The 27793-nt window shown below is 45.5% G+C and overlaps 2 protein-coding genes across 3 annotated transcripts in view; one reads left to right on the top strand and one right to left on the bottom strand.

The window, feature by feature from the left end:
- LOC140900690 (E3 ubiquitin-protein ligase TRIM58) overlaps window positions 1-27793 on the top strand; it is a 496272-nt gene that overhangs the window by 137988 nt on the left and 330491 nt on the right. The gene's annotated exons all lie outside the window — the stretch shown is intronic.
- Window positions 6798-24202, bottom strand: LOC140900693 (gametocyte-specific factor 1). 2 transcript variants are annotated; one of them, XM_078849642.1, is made up of 6 exons: window positions 24034-24202; window positions 20740-20866; window positions 19053-19139; window positions 18532-18592; window positions 13095-13189; window positions 6798-6967 (listed from the first exon to the last, which is right to left on the bottom strand). In XM_078849642.1, the coding sequence occupies exons 1-6, from the start codon at window positions 24196-24198 to the stop codon at window positions 6954-6956; spliced, it is 549 nt and encodes a 182-aa protein (XP_078705768.1). In that variant the 5' UTR covers window positions 24199-24202; the 3' UTR covers window positions 6798-6953. The 2 variants fall into 2 exon arrangements, 1 of the variants encoding a protein (XP_078705768.1); XR_013634850.1 differs by lacking the exon at window positions 6798-6967 and adding an exon at window positions 13634-13800 and having other exon boundaries at window positions 13104-13189.

Genomic DNA, 27793 nt, shown 5'->3' with positions numbered 1-27793 from the left:
TGGATTAATTCTGGCAGGTGCTTGAAGTGTTTGTTTCCCTTTGCAATACCCAAAACACAATGTTGAGACTATTTTAAACTGATAGCTAAAAACTGTGATCAAAGCAAAGACAGCAGAGCTAATGCACCGCAGCACCAGGGAACGTAACACTCTCTTAAAGAACCTTCCCAAAGCGGAATTGTCCTAGGGACTATTCAAACTCGCTTCAGCTCAAGTTCTAAGGGCACAGCACCAAACAGCAACAGAACAAACCTATCCCAACGTAAAAGTTCTCTGCTTCTGAAAGCCAAACTCGTGTGACATGCACGGCTGACTTGTAAGCCTGCGTCCTGCAAACATGTATTTAATGCTATGTGCAGAGTCCCATTCAATGGGACCACACGTGACTACAGCGAAGCACATTTAGATAAGCCTTTGCACAGCCAGGTTTAAGTTACCTTCTTTGTTAGCTCTCGGCCACAGCTGGCTGCTGACATAGATTGCCATCGCTCCAATGTAGAGTTCTGACAGTTTTCCCTAGCTGATGATGTCCTTCTGTTTTAAATTGTGTGTCACAGGCTTCAAAATGATGGGGATTTTTTCTTTCATTCATAAAAGATTTTAGAAATAGCTTCCAAAAGAAAAGTGTGAAGAATTACAGACAAGTGTTCAAGGAACAATCTCTGTTTAAACTAAACTGGTAACAGGTTCATATTTTCAATAACTGACTTAGGATGGTGAACTCCTTTGATTTTCACTGAGCTTAGACTCAAGTTTCTCATTCACTTTTGAAAATGGGATTTGGTCTTGGCTATTGTTGCCGGCACCCAGTGCCGAGAGGCTGAACAACAGCTTGAGAGGTTCGTTACCCGGTGTGCTACACCCAATAATCACAACGGGGTGGAGAAGCAGAAAAGTTTATTTGCAGTTGCAAAAAGGTACAGGGAGAATAAAATCTCAAATCCTGCACAACAGAGCAGGAAGTTACACAAGCTTTTATACATCCTTTTTCCCAGCATACTTATCCAATAGCAAGCTGCCCCAAGTATCCATATAGCCAGCCAATCCAGTTCCCAGCTAGTTCCCTGATTCTCTGTATCATTTGTTAAACTATACATAAAGCTGTTTTACTCAGCATTGTTCTTTCATATCTCCCCTGTTGGCCTTGCTTAGTTTCAGGCAGTCTGACTCTGCAACATACTGTTGCAGATTCTCAGCATAACTGCTGTGTGTGCCTCCAGGCGGGGGGGCCAAGGACACTTGGGCCTAGTACGCAGAGCTGCTGCGAATGCCTCCAGGCAGGAGGGGGGGCCAAGGACACCGGAGCCTAGTGCAAGGGGGCTTCATCGACACTCGTGGTCTTCCATCCCCTCGAGTTACCTAGTGGCCATGCCCCAGTGTTCCCAACAGCTATCAAGGGAATACCATGAAACTGACTGATGTGCTTTGCAGACTGCCAAGGCTGAAGATTAGGTTAGTCATTGTGATTGGTATTTTGTTTACATGTAAGGTCAGTGTCTGTGTTATTACTTTACCATAAGTTATACAAACTGAGGAAGATACTGACAGATGCAGTAGCTAGTGCACTTCCGACTCAACATCACGTTCATTAGAATTGGTAATTTGGTTCAAGCTAAGGCTCAGGGGGTGGGGTTGGTTTTGTGACAGAATAAATTAGGAGTCTTGCTGTTTTATGAGACAATGGAATTTATCTTTAAATCTTAATTTTGTATTTCCTAATATTGTTTGCATTGGAAACTGAGAAATGAGTGATGGGCATGACTGGAACTCAGGTCAATGCAGCTGTTTGGGAATAGTGATGCCAGTGGTGAACGCCCCTGCAGGGGCACTCTTATTCCAGTAGAAGAGTGGGTTGCTGGGGGTGGTTTAGCTTAAACCCCTTCCTCAATTGATATAAACCAAACCAAGGCCCTTTGGATACTGAACTCAATGTCCACAAGCATCAGACCCATGCAGCTAGAAAGTCTGAATTTTAACCATTCACTTAAACCAAAAAATATTTTCCCACACCAACAAGGCCAAAGGTTCTTAAGTAATTTAAGCACTGGAAATGTTACCTACAGCCTAAAATCTATTTGTGCTGTTCTAGGTTGCCACTACTGGGGGCTCATTTTCCTCTTGCTAGACTGGATCAATTACCTCCTTAAATCAGATTTATTCTTCAATGCACCGCCTTGTTAAAGGCATACACAGCTCAATCACACCAATCTCACTACAATCTAGAATTCACCAGTCGGTGCTGGAGGTAATATAATCTACCATTCTGAGACGATGGAATTCTTGAGAGCAGACAGGGCTGCTTATAGGATTAGAGAGATGCTATAAACAGGTTATTTTTCTCTTCATTTTTGTTGGAAGACAAAGGAAAAGGAAATAAAATGGCCTGCTAAAGTGGTGTAAGATGACAAGGCAGTGTGAGCAATCCAAAAAGCAGGTTTTATTGAAATACGAACAAAAGTACAGCCACTGACAGCTTTTAGGAACAGTATTTCCAGAACATGGGAAACAAAACAAAAGCTCAAACTCAGGTTATTTTCACCCCTGAGAAATCAACTAAACTCTTAACTGTGTCTCTTTTCTCTACATGCCTCATTGTTTTAGCTTTATGCAGTGTAACATTACTGCGCTGTGCAACGCGCAAACAAACGCACAGTGATGTCCCCAAAAGCACTTAAAGTGCAACCAAAGCAGCTCCCTCCACAATGCTGGTTTGAGCGCGTTTGGCCAGGTTTCCCGGTAGCCTCCATTCTTCTTCAGGGGAGCTCCTGGGTAATCTTGAAAATCTGCTACCAAGTTGTGGGACCCCATTTTCGGAAGTGCATAACCAGTGCAGGAATGGTGGCCCAATGGCTATTAGCTAGTACCACTGTTGCTAATCACCCTATGTACCCATAATCAGACTAGCAAGCTGTAGGTTTTCAGCCCATCCTGAACACTTCCACAAATAAAACTATAGCTCAATGCACATGTTTTTTTTTTGTTTTTTTTTTTTCTTCAATAAAGGAAACCAGAGAATAACTTTTGACAACGGGCTTCTCAAACTTCCCCTTGTTTCTAACCCTGGAGGAGCATCAAGTTGCTGGGTGGTCAGGTGAAGCTTTCTTGTAAGGAAGACCACCACTGATTTATCCTGCATACAGACATTCTGCCCCAGCTCACTGCTGTCCTGTGCCTTGAGACAGTCACTCCCACCACCGTGAAGCTGCTGCGACATGCTACCACAAGTGCAAGGGCACCAAGGAACTGGGCCCCGTCTCTCTCTGCAGGAGGCACTCTCCAAACACCAGATCTGGCTCCGATTTTGGAAAAGGGCTGTATTTCTACACAAGGTGCTGGGCAGTCTCTGACAGCATAGCCCTGGTTTCCAGCTCAGGTACAAGTGCCTTTGGTGGGTCCTAACTAATCCTAACTAACCCAGGATAACTAACATGGAGAGAGGGTTGAAAAGAATCAATAGGATTGATTCCTCACAATCCAAACCCACAAATGAAAAACCTGCGGGTGTTAGAGCAGCAGAGAGCTTGTAACCTCAAGAGACAAGAGCAGCTGAGTGCAGAGTTCAGGAGCGCTTTGCCTAACTCTGCCAGAGCAGAGGGGACATCAGAGTAGGTCTCCTTTTCTCTAAGATGTCCCCTTGCAGTTGCAGTACCTTATCTGCAAACCTACTAGATAAAAGGTTATAAACAGCTTGCTTCTATTTCATTTAGGCTCCCCGAAACTGCCAGACCCCTTTTGGATATGCTTTGAAAGGGGTGTGTGTGTGTGTATGTTGGTTATTTATTGCATGGGTCTTTTAGATCAAAACTCAACCCAGCTTCTGATAACAAGTTAGCTGTAAGGTCACTCAACCCAGCTTCTGATAACAAGTTAGCTGTAAGGTCACATGTACATGTTGTTAACGCCCTACTAAGGTGGGGCGGGCAGGGTAAGGTCAGAGCTTGTCAGTATGAGTGCTGCAGGTGACAGGCTGGGACAAGACACAGCATTGACTGACAACAGGGGATTATTTCCATGATCCCATAGTGGGGGAAGGGGTACTCTGCCCTAAACCCAGCTGAGAATTTTCTTGCCCTTTAATACTGGAGAGTGGGAGTTTGAGACACATGCAGCTTTGGCCTAACTGCTCCACTGAAGCCAGCGCTTTCCACTAATGTCACCAGGAGCAGTCAGGGTCTCTACACACGGAAGTCTCCCAGAATAGCGACATCTGTCTCAGGCCCCATGCAGACATACTCTTCTAGAATACGAGTGCCTTTTTCTTATTTAGCTTAATCCACTTTGGAGGTGGATTAAGTTTTAAACTAAATTAGAAAACGATACTCTTATTCAGCAGTAAATGTCCACACAGGGAGTTAATCCGGAACAGCTATTTCAATAACTTTCCCACTGTAGACAAGCTTGAAGGCCAACACCAAGCCCTTTGGGAAATCCGAGAGGTAGCTCCACGCAACGCTGTTTCAATTCCTGCCCTGGTGCTGATGGGCACGCTCAGTGTCTGAGGTCTGTGCACCTTCCTGCCTCCACAAATCTTTGAGGCAATGCATCAGAATAGCTAGCCTAAAAGAAGTCCCATGACATCTGTCCTCTGGAGGTGAACATGCTGACCTAACAGCACACGCAGAATGTATTCTCTGGAGGCGCTGCAGACTGCGCCAATCTGGAGTGCGGAGGTTAGTGACATGCTGCCACTATGTACAATTGTTAGGGAGAGTTATTCTGCATACACTGGGATCTTCACAGACTAGTTTTAATGGCCAAACTAAAGATGTAGAGTTTGCTTTGCTGCTAAGAAGTTGACTACTTAACTCTGCCCTCAAGAGAAATATGTTCAAGTTGCAAAGACTTAAAAAAACTACGTAACAAGTTTTATAACAGAGCTGCTGCTAATGGAGGGGAAGGTGCTACTTACCCGTTATCACAAGTTTTTAGACATTTCTCTCATCGGGTTTGCAAGTGGGACCTACTAAACCACAATGCCAGGAGTGGAACACTGAAATCCCTCCCAAGAGAGTATCTCGTGGATGCAACAATGGGTGTATGAAGAGCTCACTAACCAGAGCACATATTTATTTCTTGTCAGAATGGCAGGGTGGCAAAAACGGATTTTGCTACACTTGCCTTCTGACCAAACACACTTCACTCCCTCAAAGGGCCAGCCCTATAGTTGTTTCCACGGTGACAAGCGGATGTCAAGCGCAGGATTATTCTTCCTGTACAGGATCAAGCAGTGATGCTAGGCTAAGAGCAAGGAGGGGCCTTTGCTCTTTACTCAGAATATCAAATCTTCTCTTTTGTGTGGTGGAGGGGAACAGGACAAGACAGGTTTGACTAGAATGTGATGGCCAGATCCTATGTCTGGCTGACATGCAGATGCTGGAGCCAGCCGGGGATAGAAATATCTTCTAGTGTAATTAATGTAAGCTAAGGACTACTTGAAACTATGCTGACTACCACAGTTCTCCCAAGACTGCTCTTTGGGCCAAGAATGGCTGCAGTGTCTGATGCTTTAGGTTTCAGAGTAACAGCCGTGTTAGTCTGTATTCGCAAAAAGAAAAGGAGGACTTGTGGCACCTTAGAGACTAACCAATTTATTAGAGCATAAGCTTTCGTGAGCTACAGCTCACTTCCTCAGATGGTTTAGGGAGGCCCACTCCAGCACTTCTCTGCCCCAGGAGAAGGGAGCAGGTAGCATGAAACTCGTTATGCCAGCTTGATGTCAGGGAAATTCCTGGCTGCCCTCTGTTCCCTTTGCTCTGCTGGACAGACACAGATGGGACAGAGCTACAGACCAGGATCTGGCTGGATAGTCTCACGCTTTAATGTTATCCAGATCACGTGACACCAGGTGTTAGACTGGGGGGATGTTCCAGGATGTGTAACGTTCCTGCCACCCCAGCCCTGTCCTTACAACAATTAACGTTCCCTCACCTTCTCCATGAAGCACAAGGACACCCACACATGCCCCTGCTCAGAACTAAATGGCACTCCCTGTGACGGAGTACAAAAATCATTTGCAAGTCCCCACAGCCCAAGAGAGTCTGAGCGAGACTAGAGAGGGGCACCAGGCCAGAGGTGCTCAAGCAGCAACATGCACTGGGCATCACATATGAGAAGTGTGGTGTTAGGGCTGCCACGGTGGGAGGGCACAGTGCAACTGTTTTATTGATAAGGCAGCCACTTTTCAGCAGAATCCCCCATCCCAGCTCCCTTACAGATGAACTTTTAGGCCTAATCTAAACAGCAATGAGAATATTTTGTTTTAAAGACTTTTTGCTTTGACTCCCCCATACACCATCTACAGTCTGAATGGCAGCTCCTTTTTCACATCTAGGTGGGTGCGCATAACAGGCAGGCCTTAGAGCTGCAGCTGATCTGACCCTGGGACACACAAACACATTCAAGGTCTCTGGAGGGAAACAGAGGGAACCAAACATTCAGGTGCCTAACTCCCCATCGGGGAGAGATGTACCACCGAGAGCTTACCCCCAGTGTGGGCTCACATGGACCAATGGTCTGACCTGGCACAGCAATCCCTATGAGAGGGACGTACCATCAGCACCATGCAGTGGTAAACAGCTGCAACACATTTAAATCCAAAGACATGCAGGGCTTGAGCAATGATTTACGCAAACCCCCTGCAGGAGGTAACTTGTAGAGCATGCTGATCCAGACAGTTTGAACTCTGCTAGCTCCTTGGCATCAGCGTGTGTGGAGTTAGTTTTTGAGGGTCTGATCTCTGATATCAAGGGTTAACAGCATTCCGTCTAATTACCTTGGTCGGGATAATTTCAGGACAGCAGTCGATACATGAAGGACAGTTCTGCAGGAAGGTTAGGGCTGCGAGTGCTTAGCCAACACAGAGGGAATTTATAAGTCTGAGTCTCCTAACCAGCACCTCACATTTCTAAAGGAAACAGATGATGAGCACTCAATAGCAGCCTCTTCTCTGGTCTTCAGTTACCGGCTCCTGCAATTAGATGAAAAAGCAAGAGATTTTAGATAATCAACAACAGCAGCTCTAACATCATCCCCCAGTTGTAAGCATCAGACAAGCTGCTTTGGACTCAGTCTAGGTCCACAAGCTACCCCCTCAGCAAAGTCAATCACTGTGTTGAAACGCAGACACTTGGACTGTTCTTCCACACTCGTGCTCACAGGCAGGCAGTTTGCGGTCTCCCCAAAGCAGCGACGCAGCACTCCTCATGCTACCACCCCCAGAGCACAAGCAACACCTGTACGAGCACAGGGGAGCTAGCGTTTTGCTCCTTGGTCAGCATACCAGGGAGTAGGGGAATGGGACTGGAGGCCTGGATACGGGCTATGGGGCCCTTTCATATACACAGAGGGGGGGGAGTTTATTAGACAAACCGTTCTCTGTTTACAAGCAACATGCAGGAAAAGCTCCTTAACTGGGGGAAGCAGGTGTCTCACTGCTCTATATAGAGTCCCAATGTATGGTGGGATGCTGTTATTCCTGCCCCTTTGGCTGTGCTCATGCAAGATCAGGACTAGTGCCCAACCTGAGCCCAGAGCTCAGCATTAGTTCCTTCCCAAAAATAGACCCAGCCTGTCTGGCTGGAGCTCCAACACCTTCAGTGGAATGAAAACCAAGCAACCGTCCTTACTGCTGTGACTTTGGGAGCCGACCCAGCAGAACAAGGCTGATCCCGTGCATCAGCCCATAGTGCAATGTTCATTAAGAAAGATCAAATATGAAGCACAGGTATGTTCTGTAGGTCTCCAGGAAGCCCTGCTAGACTGGATCCTCACCACACCTTGGCTAGAAAGCTGGCTAAAGCTTTATATCACCAGCTGCTCTATTTGGGCACGCTAAGGGTCCTTACCACACACTTGGAGTAAGTCGTTCTGCTTTAGCTCACTCTCAACCAATCCAATTGTACACAGACACATCTGAACTCATCTCCAGTGTGTGTTTATCAATGCTGTGACCTTCAGGCACTGAGCTAAGCCATTCCCCCTTTCACCCAAGTATCCTCCTTAGAAAACCTCATCTCACAAGATTAATGTACTAGAAAATCTAATCAGATACAGGTGCACACAATTTCAAGGTGGCTTGCCCATACAGTGACAAGACTGATTGCAGGTTTTGTCTGTGAAATGTTCCAGTACCTCTCCAATGATTCATGTGGACTCTCCACCTGAAATCAGGACACCTACTGTCCAGCATCTGGAAATGGTCGACTATTCCATACCACAGCCAGCCAGCCCATAGTGATAACCGTAGCAAAAGCTGATGAGCAGTCATTTTTCAAGTACCAATTTCCCATCCATGCACCTCAGCATAAAAAAAAGCAGAGGGCTGCCGACAACGCACCCTGTACTCCCTAGACACATGCACCCAGCAGATTTTATTGTGAAATTGGTACAATATCCTGGGCTGCCTGGCTTTTTAATCATGGGAGGTGATTAAGCATCTGGTTGTACCTAACAGGTCTGCTTAAAAAGGAGTCCAAAAGAGGTGTTTTGAAGGCAAAATGCAAGCTTCACTGCTGCTCTAAGTACTGGAACATTTTTAAAGTTTAGTTCTGGCTTGAAAAGCGAGGATATTAGACAGTTCCCTTTACTCTGACCTGCCACTTATGTGCATTTGTTTGTTATCTTTCTGCTTACTTTACTGACCAAACTACTTCTGCTAGCCCTGCAAAGCCAGCAAAGCTGAGAGGGAGAGCTGGCTTGTGTATAGCCAGATTAGTCAAACTGAGTTCCAGCTGCAGAATCTCTAATTCTTGGCAATGCACAAGCCAGCATGACTTTCAGATTCTTACTTGGATTCTAAGCTCTTTGGGGAAGGGACTGTCTTTTAGTTCTCTGGTTGTACAGCCCTTAGCACCATGAGATCCTGGTTGTAACAACGATATAAATAATATCGTCATGAATTTTCTGGCCTAACACCTGAGGAAAACTTGGGAATTAATCACCTCTCTCTTGTTCCCCCGCCCATGTGTTTTATGTAAGGCTGCTTTTGACAGGAGAACTGCACTTAAAGGGTAAAAAAAAAAATATCCTGCTTGGTGCAAAGGAGTCGATTAGCATAGTGTGTTACAATTTTCAGATTTTTCTTAAATCAGATTACAACCAGACTATTAGACGTTATGCTTTTGGAACGTATTCATCACTCAGCACCTCAGAGTTACAGTTACATGAATCCTGACCTACTAGCTCAAAATACAGTGATAAAAATAAACTACAGAAATAAGCTTCATACCAAGCCCCCATTTATGTGGAGTGTGTTTTGCACTGCAAATAACTGTGTCCATGATACTGCATTCTCAGTTCATTCACGCTTTCGCCTGGCAATTTATAGCAGGCGTCAAGTAGCATGTGTATTTCAATGGGGATCTCCTGCAAAAGTGGAGGCCTTTTTTTTTTAAACTGGCAAATTCCTACCCAAAGTGTAAACCGTAATAATGCTATTTTGTGCTTCTCCATCACCTTTCATCTGAGGATGCTTTATAAGTTGCATGTTTATCTTCTCAGATAACTAGTAATACTTAACTCGCAGGGTAAGTATTATCATAGAATATCAGGGTTGGAAGGGACCTCAGGAGGTCATCTAGTCCAACCCCTGCTCAAAAGCAGGACCCATCCCCAATTAAATCATCCCAGCCAGGGCTTTGCCAAGCCTGACCTTAAAATTACTATCCCTCCATTCTGTAGATGGGGAAACTGAGGCACGGGGAGCTTAAGTAACTTGCCCAAGATCAAGGAGACAGTCTCTGTAGCAAGTGGGGCTCACACTGGGAACAGATGCTCAGATTACAGAAACTCTGTCATATACTCAGAAGTAAAAGACCATAATCCTCCCTAATGTTTAAACTAATGGCTACTTCAAAGGAATTCTCTTGCAAAATCTTGCTTTCTTTCAAGCCACAGGCATCCCCGGAACAGGGCAGCTTTATGGCCAGTCCGTCACAGCTACAGTTTGACAAGGGGACCAAGAAAAGCGCTCAATGGGTCACACCTCCTTCCAGTTAATGCTTGTTGCTGTTTAAGGGGTAAAAGATTTTCAATTAAGTATAGTGTAAATACATGAAACTCCCTCCCTAAGATCCAAATGGCATGGAATACCACCAGGCTGTTTAATAATAGATACCCTGAACTCAATGCTTTGGGAATCGGGCTCTTGGGACACTGGGCAACTGAATCAGTTTTTAAAGAACAAAACCTTGTGAAGAGTCATATGTGGCAAGAGCTCATAAGAGCTGCAATACTAGGTCAGATCATATTCCATCTTGCTCAGTATCCTGTCTCCAACAGTGGCCCCTACCAGAGCTTCAAGGGGAGTAAACACAACAGAGCAATTATGGAGTGATTCACCCCTCTCTTCCACTCCCAGCTTCTAGCAGTTACAGATTTAGAGTCACCTAAAGCATGGGGTAACATCCCTTATTATCTTGGCTAATAGCTGTTGATGGAGCTATCCTCCATGAACTTATCCAATTCTTGCTTAAGCCCAGTTACACTTTTGGTCACCACAACATCCCATGTCAATGAGTTCCACAGGTTAGTTGCGCACGGTGCGAAAAAGTACTTCCTTTTGTTTGTATTAAACCTACTGCCTATTCATTTGATCAGGTGACCCCCTGGTTTTTGTATTGTGTGAAATGGTAAATAATGCTTCTCTATTCACTTTTTCTACAACAATCATGATTTTATAGGCCTCTATCACATCCCGCTTAGTCATCTCTTTAGTCTCTCCTTGTAAGGTAGCCTATTTCCCCCTGTTTTTCCTACCCCCCGCCCCCCAGACGTTCTGGTTAAACTTGGATTTAAACTTAGAGAGTGGTCAGTTTGGATGAGCTATTGCCAGCAGGAGAGTGAGTTTGTGTGTGTGTGTGTGTTTCCGGGGGGGGGGCGGTGAGAAAGCCTGGATTTGTGCTGGAAATGGCCCACCTCGATTATCATGCACATTGTAGGGAGAGTGGTCACTTTGGATGGGCTATTACCAGCAGGAGAGTGAGTTTGTGTGTGTGTGGTTTTTGGAGGGGGGTGAGGGGGTGAGAGAACCTGGATTTGTGCAGGAAATGGCCCACCTTGATTATCATACACATTGTGAAGAGAGTGGTCACTTTGGATGGGCTATTACCAGCAGGAGAGTGAGTTTGTATGTGGGGGGGGCGGAGGGTGAGAAAACCTGGATTTGTGCTGGAAATGGCCCGACTTGATGATCACTTTAGATAAGCTATTACCAGCAGGACAGTGGGGTGGGAGGAGGTATTGTTTCATGGTCTCTGTGTGTATATAATGTCTTCTGCAGTTTCCACGGTATGCATCCGATGAAGTGAGCTGTAGCTCACGAAAGCTCATGCTCAAATAAATTGGTTAGTCTCGAAGGTGCCACAAGTACTCCTTTTCTCCTTGTATGGAAGCCATTCCAGACCCTGGGTAATTTTTGCTTCCTTTTCTGAGCCGTTTCCAGTCCCCACAGCCTGACATCTGCGGTTTGGAGATCCTCGTCCCCTCCACTAGCAGGACATGTGGTGGACAGGAAATCACGGCAGCCATGCAGCAAAGGGCTGAGACAGGGCATTCAGAGTAAGGCATGGAGCTGAAGCTCAGGATCTGACTTTGGGAGGGATAACAGCCATTTCAGCTCATCAGGGATGGACTCAGATGACTGAGAAAATGCCAAGTCTTGAGCCCACACTCCCCAACAACTACAATAGACTCATCCATAGACACCATTGGGAACAGACCCAGGCTTGTATATAGGGGAAATTTACCAACATTTATTCCAGGGGGAATTTTGTGCCACAACACAGTGCAGAATTTGCACATAATTTCATTCCCCCCCCCACCCCCAGAGCAGAATTAGTGCTGCAAAGCTGCTGGCTGTCAGTAGCAGATGCGGGACCTAGCAGAGCCTGGCTCTCCAGCTTGCAAATACATGACACTGCCAGGGGGAGGGGGAGCTGGACTTTTCCATGCAGGTGCAGTTCCCAGCAGGTCCTGAAGGAAGGAAGTGGCATGCAGGAAACTCTGTACAAGCCTGGGACCCAGCATCAGGCTGTTTCTCCCTCTGGATCCCTGGGTTCTGGGTGGTAGGGGGTGCAGGTGTCTGGGGGACTAATGGGGTGCCCCACAGCTGGACTCTGGGAGGGTAGGGGGTGTGGATGTCTAAGACTGGAGGGACAGAGATTTCTCCCAAGACGGGCCCAGCTGATGTGTGTGACACACTCAGACAGGTGCCCAACAAAAGCATAACAGAGAAACAGGAACTGGGTTGTTGTAGGAGTTTCTTTGACTCTCTACTCCTGGGGGAATCTTTTTTGCGGTCTGTATTGTTACAGACATACTGGCTGACAGGTATTTTGAAATAAGATCCCAAAATAATTGAAACTGGTGTGATTATATTATTATTTTGACAAATAAAATATACAGAATTTTAAAAATATTGTGTGCAGAATGTTTAATTTTTAGTGCAGAATTCCCTCAGGAATACACATTACTACACCACTATGTGGGTGACTTCCGACATGAACACTTATTCCAAACAATGGCCTTTTTAGTTTAGATTACATCCCCTTGGAAGTAATACTGGTAGGTTTTCCTGGATAGACACACCCTAGCTCTGAGTTTTCAATCAAGTTTTGCAAATCCAAACCAAATGCTACAGCTGCTACACACGTGTACAGCTTCCACTGACTTCAGTAGCAGCTATACCCGAAGAGCTACAACTGTGTTGAGCTCCACTGTGCCAAACTCAGACCTGTTTGTAAGCCTCGACTTTTGTTCAACCAATAGCGGTGAATAAGTTAAATGTCAGATGCTACAGTAATGGGGGCAATACATGGAGCCTGACAACCTTTGACACAATACCACCTACAGCAAAATAAAACCTGGATACAGAAGACACTCCATCCACTACAGAAATGCAGCTGCTTCTAGGGAGGATTGTGTTACAGAGCTCTCCATCTCCACTTGCTGATGGTGGTAATAAAAGCATTTCAGTTTATGGAGGAGAATGCTGACACACGGAATAAAAATACAGAGAAAAGTTATCCCGTTCCACTTTGAGCTAACATGTAGGTCCCATCTTACAGCATGAGGAGACCTCCAGCCGTTGTACTTACTGCTTTTCCAGGATAGGCTATACGGCAAGGACTTGGGTGCTCTCATGCCTGACATTAGGTTACTCTTTTGTTCCATTACTACGCTGGACCCAGGGCTGAAAGAGATCAAATATGAATTATCCTACACATGTGTACTTCTTTTAGCCAAGTACCTTTTACTATAAATATTCAAGTATTCTTCTAAAACTGAAGACAACAGAGTATGTTAATTTAAACAAACCTTCATGCAATCAGAACAGTTACTTCTCCTCACAAAGGCTAGAGAAAAGTGTACAACATGTTGATGCCATCTACTTTGACTAAAATCCCCAGAATCAGTCATCCAGACAAGAAAGAAATAAGCCAAAGACAGCAAGAAAAACCAGAGTTAAAGCTTGATTATCAGTATTGCACTGCCCTCAACTGTAAATGGCATCTCAGCACACATGCCCTAGTCATCTCTATACATGCAGACTTCATGCAGACGTCTAACAGTGAATGCCAGTGAAAATGAGATAGGATCAGAGGCTAAAATAGGGAAAGAAAAAGTTAAAAATTACTTAGACAAGTTAGATGTCTTCAAGTCAGCAGGGCCTGATGAAATACATCCTAAAATATTCAAGGTGCTGACTGAGGAGATATCTGAGCCATAAGCAATTATCTTTGAAAAGACATGGAAGACAGGAGATTCCAGAGGACTAGAAAAGAGGCAAATATAGCGCCGAATCTATAAAAAGGGGAATAAGGACAACCTGAGGAATTACAGACCAGTCAGCTTAACATCAGTACCCGAGAAGATAATGGAGCAAATAATTAAGCAATCAAATTGCTGAATCCTAGAAAATAATAAGGCGATAAGGAACAGTCAGCATGGATTTGTCAAGAACAAATCGTGGCAAAACCAACCTAATAGCTTTCTTTGACTGTGTAACAAGCCTTGTGGATGGGGGAGGGTAATGGTAGATGTGGTGTATCTTAAGTTTAATAAGGCTTTTGATATGGTCTCGCATGACCTCCTCATAAACAAACTAGGGAAATACAACCTAGATGGCGCTCCTCCAAGGTGGGTGAATAACTGTTTGGAAAATCGTTCCCAGAGAGTAGGTGGCTCACAGTCAAGCTGGAAGGGCATACTGAGTGGGGTCCCACAGGGATCAGTTCTGGGTCCAGTTCTGTTCAGTATCTTCATCAGCAATTTAGATAATGGCATAGAGAGCACATTTATAAAGTTTGCAGACAATACCAAGCTGCAAGGGTTACAAGTACTTTGGGGGACCGGATTAAAATTCAAAATGATCTGGACAAACTGGAGAAATGGTCTGAAGTAAATAGGATGTGCAACACTCCATAGTCATCATAGTATTATTATTAGGATGATTATGGCATAATTATGATGTTTTGTACAAGTTCGTCATGTAAGGTGTCATTGGAAAAAATTATGATTTGCTGAATATGATTATCCTATTTGTATGCATGTATCATTTTTGTATCTGAAGTTATGAATATTGACTAGGTATCTGTATTTCAAAGGGGCTTACTCTGGAAAACACCCACAGCCAGCCTTTCAGGTTCAACAATGAAGAAGCCAAACAGTGCTAATGGCTCATCAACAAAGACAATGGGCTGTGGAATAGCTTAGCCTTCCTGTGGAAGGCCAGTCTGTAAGTTATGGCTGCTATGACTCTGCAAGGGCATGTGACCAGACCATGCTTCTGGACTCCATTTGGGGTACCTGAATTTTTCCACAAACTGGTCTGGGAACCAAGTTTGAAACAGAAAAGGAGTACTTGTGGCACCTTAGAGACTAACCAATTTATTTGAGCATGAGCTTTCGTGAGCTACTGCTCACTTCATCGGATGCATACCATGGAAACTGCAGCAGACTTTATATACACACAGAGAATATAATGGCTCTAGACTGTTCTCAATGGTAGCAGATGACAGAACGAGGAGTAATGGTCTCAAGTTGCAGTGGGGGAGGTTTAGATTGGATATTAGGAAAAACTTTTTCACTAAGAGGGTGGTGAAACAGTGGAATGCGTTACCTAGGGAGGTGGTAGAATCTCCTTCCTTAGAGGTTTTTAAGGTCAGGCTTGACAAAGCCCTGGCTGGGATGATTTAACTGGGAATTGGTCCTGCTTTGAGCAGGGGGTTGGACTAGATGACCTTCTGGGGTCCCTTCCAACCCTGATATTCTATGATTCTATGATTCTAATATGAAACAATACCTCCTCCCACCCCACTGTCCTGCTGGTAATAGCTTATCTAAAGTGATCATCAGGTTGGGCCATTTCCAGCACAAATCCAGGTTTTCTCACCCTCCACCCCGCCACACATCCGATGAAGTGAGCTGTAGCTCACGAAAGCTCATGCTAGTATGCATCCGATGAAGTGAGCTGTAGCTCACGAAAGCTCATGCTAGGAAATGGCCCAACCTGATGATCACTTTAGATAAGCTATTACCAGCAGGACAGTGGGGTGGGAGGAGGTATTGTTTCATATTCTCTGTGTGTATATAAAGTCTGCTGCAGTTTCCACGGTATGCATCCGATGAAGTGAGCTGTAGCTCACGAAAGCTCATGCTCAAATAAATTGGTTAGTCTCTAAAGGTGCCACAAGTACTCCTTTTTGTTTTTGCGAATACAGACTAACACGGCTGTTACTCTGAAGTTTGAAACAGAGCTCCTGCCATATGAAAAAGCTATATAAGGCAAGGAGTGACATTGTTGGTTGTTCTTCACTTCCCCACAACTCAACAGAGAGAAGCTCTAAAAGAAAAAGTCTTAGAAGCTTAGGGTAGGAGATCCCAAGCTGCAAAACAAATGCAGCTTGTCCCTTAAGAATCTGCAAGCCTGACTGTATCATCAACCAGGGTGAGAATTTGTTAATTCATATCCAATCTTTCTAGTATTTTCGGCTTACAGTTTGCAGTTCTGTTTATTTACTAGGTAATCTGCTTTGGTCTGTTTCTATCACTTATAATCTCTCTTTTGTAGTTAAACTTTTTTGCTTTATCTAAACTGGTATGCCTGTGACCAAAGTGTCTGGGGGGAAATCTCAGCCTGGTTAACACAAGTATGCATTGTCCTCTCCACACTGAGGGAATGGCGAACTGGGTAATAAATTCATACTGATTGGGGTTTTGATCAGGGCGGGATGGTACAGCTCTGGGATCCCAGACTGGGGGTTATTTTGGCTGTAGCCTCTCTATTGCTGGATCATGCAGTGGCTGTCCAAAGCCTGCATGAAACTGCAGCTGGGTGTGTCCCTGCCTGTGTGAATGCTGCTGGGAGTGTAGGTCCAGGAGCAGTCTATAGCCTGCCACAGCAGCACAGTGCTGAGAGGGAGCCCAGGCTGGTGAGTCAGTGGGCTCAGTGGAACCCCAGTCCCAGGTGGCACCCCTGGGGGAAGCCGTCACAGGATGAAATTCAATAAGAACAAATTCAGAGTACTCCACTATCAGTTGCACACATACAAAATGGGAAATGACTGCCTAGGACGGAGTACTGAAGAAAAGGATCTGAGGGTCATACTGGATCACAAGCTAAATAGGAGTCAACATCATTCTGAGATGCATTAGCAGGAGTGTTGTAAGCAAGACGCGAGAAGTAATTCTACTGCTCTAGTCCATGCTGATTAAATGTCATCTGGAGTATTGTGTCCAATGATTGGTGCCACATTTCAGGAAAGATGTGGACAAATTGAAGGAAGTTCAGAGAAGAGCAACAAAACTGATTAAAGGTCTAAAAAACATGACCTATGGGGGAAGATTGAAAAAAATTGGGTTTGTTTAGCCTGGAGAAGAGAAGACTGAGGAGGGACATAACGGTTTTCAAGTAGATAAAAGGTTGCTACAAGGAAAAGGGAGAAAAACTGTTCTCTTTAACCACTGAGAATAGGACAAGAAACAATGGGCTTAAATTTCAGCAAGGGCGGTTTAGGTTTGACAGGAAGTTTTTCCTTTTGTCTAAGTGGTTGAGCACTGGAATAAATTGCTTAGGGAGGTTGCAGAATCTCCATCACTGGAGATTTTTAAGAGCAGGTTAGACAGACATCTGTGAGGGATGGTCTAGATCAGTGGTTTTCAAACTCTTTTTCTGGTGACCCAGTTGAAAAAAACTGTTGATGCCCGCGATCCAAAGGAGCTGGGGATGAGGAGTCTGGGGTGTGGGCTGCGGCCAGAAATGAGGGGCTCAGAGTGTGGGAGGGGGTCAGGGCTCTGGGCTGGGGCTGCAGGAGCGGGCTCTGGGTTTGGGGGGTTCAGAGCTGGGACAGGGGTGTGGTGTTACCTAGGGAGGCTCCTGGTCAGCGGTGCAGCTGGGGTGCAGAGGCAGGCTTCCTGCCTTTCCTGGCACTGCGGACAACGCTGCACCCCGGAAGCGGCCAGCAGCATGTCCGGCTCCTAGGCGCAGGGGTGCAAGCAGCTCCGCATGCCTCTCGCCCACAGGCATTGCCCCACCCAGCTCCCACTGGCCGGGAACTGGCCAATGGGAGTGCAGAGTCGGTGCTCGGGGCAGGGGCAGCGCATGGAGCCCTGGGGCTCACCCCCCACCTAGGAGCTGGACCTGCTGCTGGCCGCTGCCAGGGCACAGTGCAGTGTCGGAACAGCTAGGGACTAGCCTGCCTTAGCTGGGCAGCACCACCGACGGGACTTTTAACAGCCCGATCAGCAGTGCTGACGAGAGCCGCCGCGGCCCAGTGCCTTTCATTCCGCAACCCAGTTCTGGGTCACGACCCGCAGTTTGAAAACCACTGGTCTAGATAATACTTAGTCCTGCCATGAGTGCATGGGACTGGACTAGAGGACTTCGAGGTCCCTTCAGTCCTACAATTCTATGTCACTGTTACAGGCTGTAGAAGTTCATATGTTGATGACCTCTGATTAGAGAGGTAAGGCACAGTACAATGATTTGGGTGTTCAGGGGTGAGACAGAGATAATGACCAGACACATTATGCTTCATTTTCCAATCCTGCATTGTGATTACACAAACAACAAAATGATTATTTCTGACTCAGGTCATGAGAGATTAGATTAGCTGTCAGAAGTTTAAGCCTAAATTGCTTAACAGCTGACATCAGTCTGCATTTCTATCAAGCCCAGCAGAACAGTTTAGTGTTTAATAACCCCCCCAACAAATACAGAACCAGTGGGGATTGAACCCAGGACCATCAGCACTAATAGTACTGCAGTAGAACTAGAGGAGTAACCATTATCTGGTAGCAACAGTATGTTCTTATACTCTCCTATGGATCTGCCACTAAAAGGAGACAGGAAACATTGACCCGGGGCACAGGAATGTTGAGTCATGCCAGTGGGAACGCCCCCACCATCACCCCAAAAATAGAATTCATAAAGTAAATTGCATCTTCCCAACAACACAGCAGCATGAGTTCAAAGTAGTTTGAAAGCACATCTTTTATGGAAAGCACTGTCACAAGAAATACACCTTTTGCTACCTGTTTACGCCACTACTGAACGTGCCCCAAACGAAAGCAGAATTTGATTGCTCCTGTAGATCTGCCAAAAGGAAATAGACATCATTGTGGCTCAGTACCGAGTAACTTCTGCAAGTGTCACAGAAACATCAAATAAGAAATATGGCAGAGACGCTGCTAGGTTTACAAAACGGAATGAGAATTTTTTAAGGCTTGGCATAAGTGATAGCAAAGCAGACATTTAACTGAGAAATATAAAGTGTAAAGGTTATCATCAATTTCCATTTTCATCAAAGCACAGATGGTGCAACAGACTACATGGAAAACAACAGAAGTTTTGTAGAGAATAGAAGGCATGTGGAAGAGCCTGTGAAGCAGGAGAACTTAATTTGTTCAGAGACAGTATAATTGGGTGTCCCAACACATGATCTGTGCAGAAGAATCTATGGGACCTCTCTCTCCTAGTCCATGTGACTTCTTTGGGGACAAGAAGAAGGGAATAGCAGGCGCTGACAGCCCGTGTCATCAACCTACGTCCTTACCTCTATCCCAATCTTCGTCACATGGGGGCGGCTGCCACATGCTGACAATGTTAATCTTCTCTCCCTGGCAGTTATTTGACTGACTCACTTAAAGCAAAGAAGAGTCTTAGTGAGAAAATCTTTTTGGATAAAATAAAATCCTATTTTAGGTACATTAATCATTTTTTGACCTGGCTGTAGAATAGCTCTAGGCCTTGGAGAGGAGCAGCATACACTGGAAGCTGATCAGGTACTCCCCTAGTCTTAGGAGCAAAACTCTTGAGGCCAGGGATGGGCATCTTGAAGGTAGCAAAGGGATACAAAATCCATGAGAACCCTTTGGTGGGCCATACCTTAAGAGGCTATATATTGTCTAACTCAGAAAGGTTTGTACAACACCGAATGTTTGGCAAGCCAAATCAAATGATCTGGCAGGGTGGATGTGGCCCCCATTTGCCAATGCCTGTTTTAGGCCTTTTCTAAAGCTAAACAATTCTGCACACATTTTTCAGCAATGGTGCAGCTGCTCCAACATACGAATTGGGAGAGGGTTCAGGTGTGTTTCTACTGTCATGTCACAAAAGTCTTCTCAGGGTTTTTTCACTACTGTCATGCTCTAAGCCCTGTCTACATTAACACGCACATCATTGCTATCTTCAGTACAACTCTACATTTGCCAGAGAATAGGTACGTTTTCCAGTGTAGTGATAGCCATATAGATATCAGTGGGGGGAAGAACTGGAACATGACCCACATAACCAAGTGATTTAGGTGCTGGGCTGACAGACCTGGATAGTGAACTCCTCATCACAGAGCAGACAGCATGGGCAGTGGTAGGGAAGCTTCTCCATAGTCTCCTCCCCAACTTGCCCCACTCTGAACTGGAGGAACCCAACTCCTGTTGGGAAAGTTATTTAGCCTCCCTGGCTCAGTCATGGCTTTTCTGCTAAGATAGTCAAGAAGGATGTAACAGAAGTGAGGATTGTTATGATCTAGACACTTGTCCATTAAGAACTGGACTGAGACCAATTTATTTCACATATGCCACTAGACAGGCTATAAAGATTTTTGGTCACTATCAGATCAGATCTGCACTGGAGACCCACCCCTCTCATGGCCACTATCTTTCCTCTCTAAGCCATCCAGATTCCCAACTAGATCTCATTCAACACACACAGTTTATGGCATAATGCACAGTTCCCATTTTAATGCTAAAATCTCTGGCAGATAACACATGTAATACAAGCCAGTTGCCTCTCAGATGCTTAGGAGAATTTGCATGGACACAGAATGAATGAAACTCAAGCCTTCAAGGACTCCTGCTGCTTCAGGATCATGAAGCACTACAGGTAAAGGTTTCAGAGTAACAGCCGTGTTAGTCTGTATTCGCAAAAAGAAAAGGAGTACTTGTGGCACCTTAGAGACTAACCAATTTATTTGAGCATGAGCTTTCGTGAGCTACAGCTCACTTCATCGGATGCATCCGATGAAGTGAGCTGTAGCTCGCGAAAGCTCATGCTCAAATAAATTGGTTAGCCTCTAAGGTGCCACAAGTACTCCTTTTCTTTTTACAGGTAAAGGGTTGCTTATGGAATAATAGAGCATTAAAACAATCTAACATTAACAGCAGAAGTTACGTTAGAACTCAGTTAGCCCAAGAGTTCCCAAAGTGAGTTTACAGAGCCGAAGGAGTCTAATATTTTCTCACCAATGTGCTCCTCAATGAAGCTTTTGTCATCACAGCTTGATATATGACGGCTGATCTCAGCTCTGGGAACCTGATGGCGGGCATTAAAGGGGCATGTGGCTAGCTGCTTTGCAATTTCAGGGTGGTTCTAGAGAAACAGAAAAAGCATGTGTATCTCACTGAATTCACCCAAACCCTTGTGTTTTCTAATCACTAGTGAAGGGTTTGTGCAATCTGCATCCTGAAATAGGTTGAAAAAATTAAAACAAGGAAAGTCAAACTTAGTTCAGGTCCTGAGCACAAAAGCAGTGGAAAAACAGCAAAGCATATGCATCCTTTATGATACAGCCTATGTTTGTTTATTTTTACATTTAAACTACGCCCTGCATTTATCTGATTGAAGATCAGCCCCAGAAGAAGCACAGTGAAACTGTTGCAGTGTCATCACTGGCATGGTTCAGTGCACAGATGAAATTGCCCTAAAAACCCTACATGGGGAGTAAGTGCTTTGAAACCCTAAATAATTCAGCCACTTTATTTTTAAATTAAGTAAGAGACAAACTAGAGAACAAGAAGAAAATCCAGGAAAGTGTGAATGATGGAGGCAACCTAGTGACAGAGGATGTGGAAAAAGCTAATGTACTTTTTTTGCCTCTGTCTTCACGAACAAGGTCAGCTCCCAGACTACTGCACTGGGCAGCACAGCATGCGGAGGAGGTGACCAGCCCTCTGTGGAGAAAGAAGTGGTTCGGGACTATTTAGAAAAGCTGGGCGAGCACAAGTCCATGGGGCTCGATATGCTGCATCCGAAAATGCTTAAGGAGTTGGCGGATATGACTGCAGAGCCATTGGCCATTCTCTTTGAAAACTCATGGTGATCGGGGGATGTCCCAGATGACTGGAAAAAGGCTAATGTAGTGCCCATCTTTAAAAAAGGGAAGAAGGAGGATCCTGGGAACTACAGGCCAGTCAGCCTCACCTCAGTCCCTGGAAAAATCATGGAGCAGGTCCTCAAGGAATCAATTCTGAAGCACTTAGAGGAGAGGAAAGTGATCAGGAACAGTCAGCATGGATTCACCAAGGGCAAGTCATGCCTGACTAATCTAATTGCCTTCTATGACGAGATAACTGGTTCTGTGGATGAAGGGAAAGCAGTGGACGTGTTATTCCTTGACTTTAGCAAAGCTTTTGACATGGTCTCCCACAGTATTCTTGCCAGCAAGTTAAAGAAGTATGGGCTGGATGAATAAACTATAAGGTGGATAGAAAGCTGGTTAGATTGTCAGGCTCAACGGGTAGCGATCAATGGCTCTATGTCTAGTTGGCAGCCAGTATCAAGTGGAGTGCCCCAAGGGTCGGTCCTGGGGCTGGTTTTGTTCAGTATCTTCATTAATGATCTGGAGGATGGTGTGGATTGCACACTCAGCAAGTTTGCAGATGACACTAAACTGGGAGGAGTGGTAGATACGCTGGAGGGGAGGGATAGGATACAGAGGGACCTAGACAAGTTGGAGGATTGGGCCAAAAGAAATCTGATGAGGTTCAACAAGGACAAGTGCAGAGTCCTGCACTTAGGACAGAAGAATCCCATACACCTAGTCCCCAGACTAGGGACCGAATGGCTCGGCAGCAGTTCTGCAGAAAAGGACCTAGGGGTGACAGTGGACAAGAAGCTGGATATGAGTCAACAGTGTGCCCATGTTGCCAAGAAGGCCAATGGCATTTTGGGATGTGTAAGTAGGGGCATTGCCAGCAGAGCTAGGGACGTGATCGTTCCCCTCTATTCGACTTTGGTGAGGCCTCATCTGGAGTACTGTGTCCAGTTTTGGGCCCCACTCTACAAGAAGGATGTGAAAAAATTGGAAAACGTCCAGCGGAGGGCAACAAGAATGATGAGGGGACTGGAACACATGACTTATGAGGAGAAACTGAGGGAACAGGGTTTGTTTAGTCTGTGGAAGAGAAGGAAGAGGGGGGGATTTGATAGCTGCTTTCAACTACCTGAAAGGGGTTCCAAAGAGGATGGATCTAGACTGTTCTCAGTGGTACCAGATGACAGAACGAGGAGTAATGGTCTCAAGTTGCAGTGGGGGAGGTTTAGGTTGGATATTAGGAAAAACTTTGTCACTAGGAGGGTGGTGAAGCCCTGGAATGGGTTACCTAGGGAGGTGGTGGAATCTCCTTCCTTAGAGGTTTTTAAGGTCAGGCTTGACAAAGCCCTGGCTGGGATGATTTAATTGGGGATTGGTCCTGCTTTGAGCAGGGGGTTGGACTAAATGACCTCCTGAGGTCCCTTCCAACCCCGATATTCTATGATAAGTCTCTGCCTGCGCTAGAGCTTAAGTCTTTGCAGTTAATTTAAACCTTCTGAAACAGGAGGGAAGTTACTCAATGTTCCAGCTGAGGCCACATCTATATTGGGAGCATTTTGCCAGTATAGGTAAACTAGTGTGGATATAGAAGAGCACTACTGTCCCCCACTGAATGAAGAGCCTTTACCCTTAGAAAAGAGCAAGAATACAAAGAGGACGAACCCACTGCTCAGGCTTGCTCTGCATGGCTTTTCTATCACTATAGCGATGTTGGCTAGGGGTGTGATTCCTAACCAATACAATCATACCAGGACATCATCTTAACACGTGGATGCAGTTATACCGATATAAGTGTGCTTATACCTGTACAACTAATATACACTAGCACTGGAGAGCTTAAAATAAGATACTAGACTGAGAGGACAAAAGAAAGGAGCAGATTCTCCTCTTAAATATACAGCATTCTCGCCCAGGATAGAAGACTGAGAAGAGGGAGTTTCAGACAGATGTACACTGAATAGAGTTATTAGCAATATAAAAAAAAGATGGCTTAGCAGCTCTCCTGCTCTGATTGCAAAGTAAAGAATTAACTGCAACATCAGATCGCTTCTGCTTTGGCCAGCCAGAAGGCATCCGTATAACACTGGCTGCATTTGCTCCATGGCCTGTATTGGGAAGTATATACCTTGGTCCCATGAGTGAACTGTTGGAAGAGAATAGGATCCCATCACTGAGCTAGGTATTCTTAAGAACCTGTTTTGCCTTTCTTCAGGGTAAATGCACTGATCTGAAGGGCATTACTAAATAGGAACTGGATGCTTTTACGAAGTGGTAAATGGATGAGCGATATAAATATGAAATAAAGACGGCTTCTTCCAGCGTAATAGCAAGTGAATGCATCCTTCTAGCAAAGGGCAGCACAGCGTACTGAGCTCACCATGCATTAGCATTTACAAAAATATGATTTCCCAAGTGCATTAGAGACCTTAACATCCCATCCTACCTTCCTGCACTTTATAAGATGATAGGGAAACCGACAGGCCCTGATTTGATGATATTTATCATAGGGACATTGTATTAACCTCTCTGGATCCAAAGCATCAACTGGAAGAGAAGGAATAAAAAGACAAAAGAAAACATTCTGTAAAACAAGATCTAAGTTCATCATCAACACAATTAACAAGAGTGGAAACATACTAGCTACTGGAGCTGCCCTCTAACGGGGTGAAGCCATCAATTTTTAATAGCCAAGACAAAAATGCAAAACTGCTAAGTTGGCACTCACTGTGTGTACCCAACCAAATTCACTTTGGATTTTGGGTGAGTGGAATATTAAATTAAAAATTGAGGAGGGATAGCTCAGTGGTTTGAGCACTGGCCTGCTAAACCCAGGGTTGTGAGTTCAATCCTTGAGGGGCCATTTAGGGATCTGGGGCAAAAATTGGGGATTGGTCCTGCTTTGAGCAGGGGGTTGGACTAGATGACCTCCTGAGGTCCCTTCCAACCCTGATATTCTATGAAAGAGCAATCAGTAGGGCAGAGTGGCCAGTACATATTAATGACTATACTTATGCAGAACAGTGAGCTGGAAATAAACATTACTATAAAAACCCTTGAAGCTACCAAATTAGGTAGTTGTACAGCAGTGACATGCTAAGGATTGGCAGAAGCACGGCATTCTGAAGTAAATCCTTTTGCATTTACCTTCATACTCCAAGGCCATCTCTGCTGGATTAAGAAAAAAATCAAACTCAAACAAACATGTCTGGAGTTAAGGATGCAATTTGCAGTACAGTGCACTTGGCCCTGTAAAGTGCAGAGGTTGGCAGGTGCTTAAGAGCCCAGCACTCACTGAACATAGTGAGGGGCTAAGTCACAGGCACTTTTTGAAAGCGTTCCCTCCTAGTCCATACTATGACCCAGAGACAGGCACGAGTCACCTTAATCACTTAACAGTTACACAGAAGGGACAAGGTAGGGGAGGACCAACTTCTGATAGTGAGACACACAAGCTTTCAAGCATACATAGACCTCTTCTTCAGGATTCAGTTTGTGTCCGTGCAGCAGCTTTCTTGCCATCACAAATGTGTCTCCCCTCACACCTTCCATGCTATTTATCCACGTTTGTATCAGTGTACAGAGGGCATGCACAGAAAGGAACATGGACCAACGGACAGTGGGAGGTTTTATAGATAGCTGGAAGTAAGGAGGACGGGCCAGATTGATTACATAAATCAGTGTTTTTCAACCTTTTTGATACCAGGGACCAGCTGAGAATCATAGAATATCAGGGTTGGAAGGGACCTCAGGAGGTCATCTAGTCAAACCCCCTGCTCAAAGCAACACCAACACCAAATAAATCATCCAAGCCAAGGCTTTGTCAAGCCAGGCCTTAAAAACCTCTAAGGATGGAGTTTCCACCATCTCCCTAGGTAACCCATTCCAGTGCTTCACCACCCTCCTAGTGAAATAGTGTTTCCTAATATCCAACCTAGACCTCCCCCACTGCAACTTGAGAGCATTGCTTCTTGTTCTGTCATCTGCCACCACTGAAACAGCCTTGCTCTATCCTCTTTGGAACCCCCCTTCAGGTAGTTAAAGGCTGCTATCAAATCCCCCCTCACTCTTCACTTCTGCAGACTAAATAACCCCAGTTCCCTCAGCCTCTCCTTGTAAGTCATGTGCCCCAGCTCCTTAATAATTTTCGTTGCCCTCCGCTGGACTCCCTCCAATTTGTCCACATCCCTTCTGTAGTGGGGGACCAAAACTGGACGCAACACTCCAGGTGTGGCCTCACCAGTGCCAAATGGAGGGGAATAACCACTTCTCTAGATCTGCTGGCAATGCTCCTACTAATACAGCCCAATATACCATTGGCCTTCTTGGCAACAAGGGCACACTGCTGACTCATATCCAGCTTCTCATCCACTGTAATCCTCAGGTCCTTCCCATGCACTGTAGCAGTGCATGGGATTTCCTTCCTTCCTAAGTGCAGAACTCTGCACTTGTCCTTGTTGAACCTTATCAGATTTCTTTTGGCAGAATCCTCCAATTTGTCTAGGTCACTCTGGACCCTTCCCTACCTTCCAGCGTATCTACTTCTCCTCCCATTTTAGTGTCATCTGCAAACTTGCTGAGGGTGTGCAATTAATCCCATCATCCAGACCATTAATAAAGATGTTGAACAAAACCAGCCCCAGGACTGACCCCTGGGGCACTCCGCTTGATACCAGCTGCCAACTAGACATGGAGCCATTGGTCACTACCCGTTGAGCCCGACAATCTAGCCAGCTTTCTATCCACCTTATAGTCCATTCATCCAATCCACACTACTTTCACTTGCTGGCAACAATACTGTGGGAGACCGTATCAAAAGTTTTGCTAAAGTCAAGATATATCACATGCACTGCTTTCCCCATATCCACAGAACCAGTTATCTCATCATGGAAGGCAATCAGGTTGGTCAGGTATCACTTGCCCTTGGTGAATCCAAAGCTTGCAGCCTTTCTAAACAGTGTCAGGGAGATCTGAGAGACAGGCCATTGAGAAAGACTGACACAGGTACTTAGGACAAATGGCTACTTGTGACGAAGTGGAAAATGTCCTAGTGTTTGCATGAATACTGTGCGCGCCTCAGTTTCCCCTATGTGTTGCACAAGTATCTAGGTGGTGGGATAAGTGTGTGTGACCTTTGCAGATACCCTGAGAGGGAAGGTACAAGTGCCGTCTAGCTCCCTGGGCCAGACAATAGTTGTATCCTGGCAACTGATTGCCGGGCCCCATCCTCTGCAAGAGCCAGTTGGAGGAATTGGAGAACAAAGGGAGGTGGAGGCCAGGTGACCGGTTTGCCTGGGGAACAGCATACAAGATGGAGGAGGGGCAACTGGGTGTGACTGCAGGTGGACTGCTGGAGGCTGGTCAGACTCCTGGTTTGGGACTCAGGAGGAGAGACCCATGGCTCTGGGTCTCCTCAAGTTGAACTTTGCTGTAACTTCCTGCTTTCTGTGCTAACAAGATTCTGCTCTATGCTGTGTTCCAGACGACTAATAAACCCTTCTGTTTTACACCGCTGGCTGAGAGTCACTCCTGACTGCTGAAGTCGGGGGTGCATGGCCCCTTTGCAGGGCATGTAAGGTTTCCCCAGGTGTCCTATTCAGGTGGCTCACTGCAGGGAGCTTATGGCGTACGACAGGGATGCTGAATGCTCTGAGGTCAGACCAAGGAGGAGCTGAAGCCCAGGAGGCTTGTCCTAGTGCGAGTGTGCCCCAAGGGGTAGTCACACTGCAAGAGGGGCCCCCCTGGTCTGGGGGCTAGTCTTCACCAGACTCACTGCAGCTGCGCTAAGGTAGGGCAGTAGTGTAAATGCACTATGAAGACCAGAGAGCGCTTTCCTGTCAGCATAATTACTCTACCTCAGTGAAAGGTGGAAGCTATGACAGAATGAGAGTGTTTCCCACTGACTTAGTGCTGGTGTGGACAGCTAAGGGGGGTGGCTTTTTCATATCCGTGACAGACATAAGTGACAACAACTTAAGCGGAAGCGGAGACAAGCCCTGAACTTCATTCAATGGTTCCAGAGCACCAAGCCCGTGCATCCATGAACTACTATAGGGTGGAAAAAAGTCCTCAATGCATCAAACCAACACCATGGAGAGGGCAGCACCCTTACCTGACCATGGTACTAATTAGGGCTGTCGATTAATTACAGTTAACTCACGCGATTAACTCAAAAAAAATTATTAAAAAAATGAATCACAGTTACA

The sequence above is a fragment of the Lepidochelys kempii genome, chromosome 20, assembly GCF_965140285.1.
Source record: "Lepidochelys kempii isolate rLepKem1 chromosome 20, rLepKem1.hap1, whole genome shotgun sequence".
Taxonomy (NCBI): Eukaryota; Metazoa; Chordata; order Testudines; family Cheloniidae; genus Lepidochelys; species Lepidochelys kempii.
The sequence above is the reverse complement of the archived record's forward strand: the minus strand, read 5'-3'. Positions and strand labels throughout refer to the sequence as shown.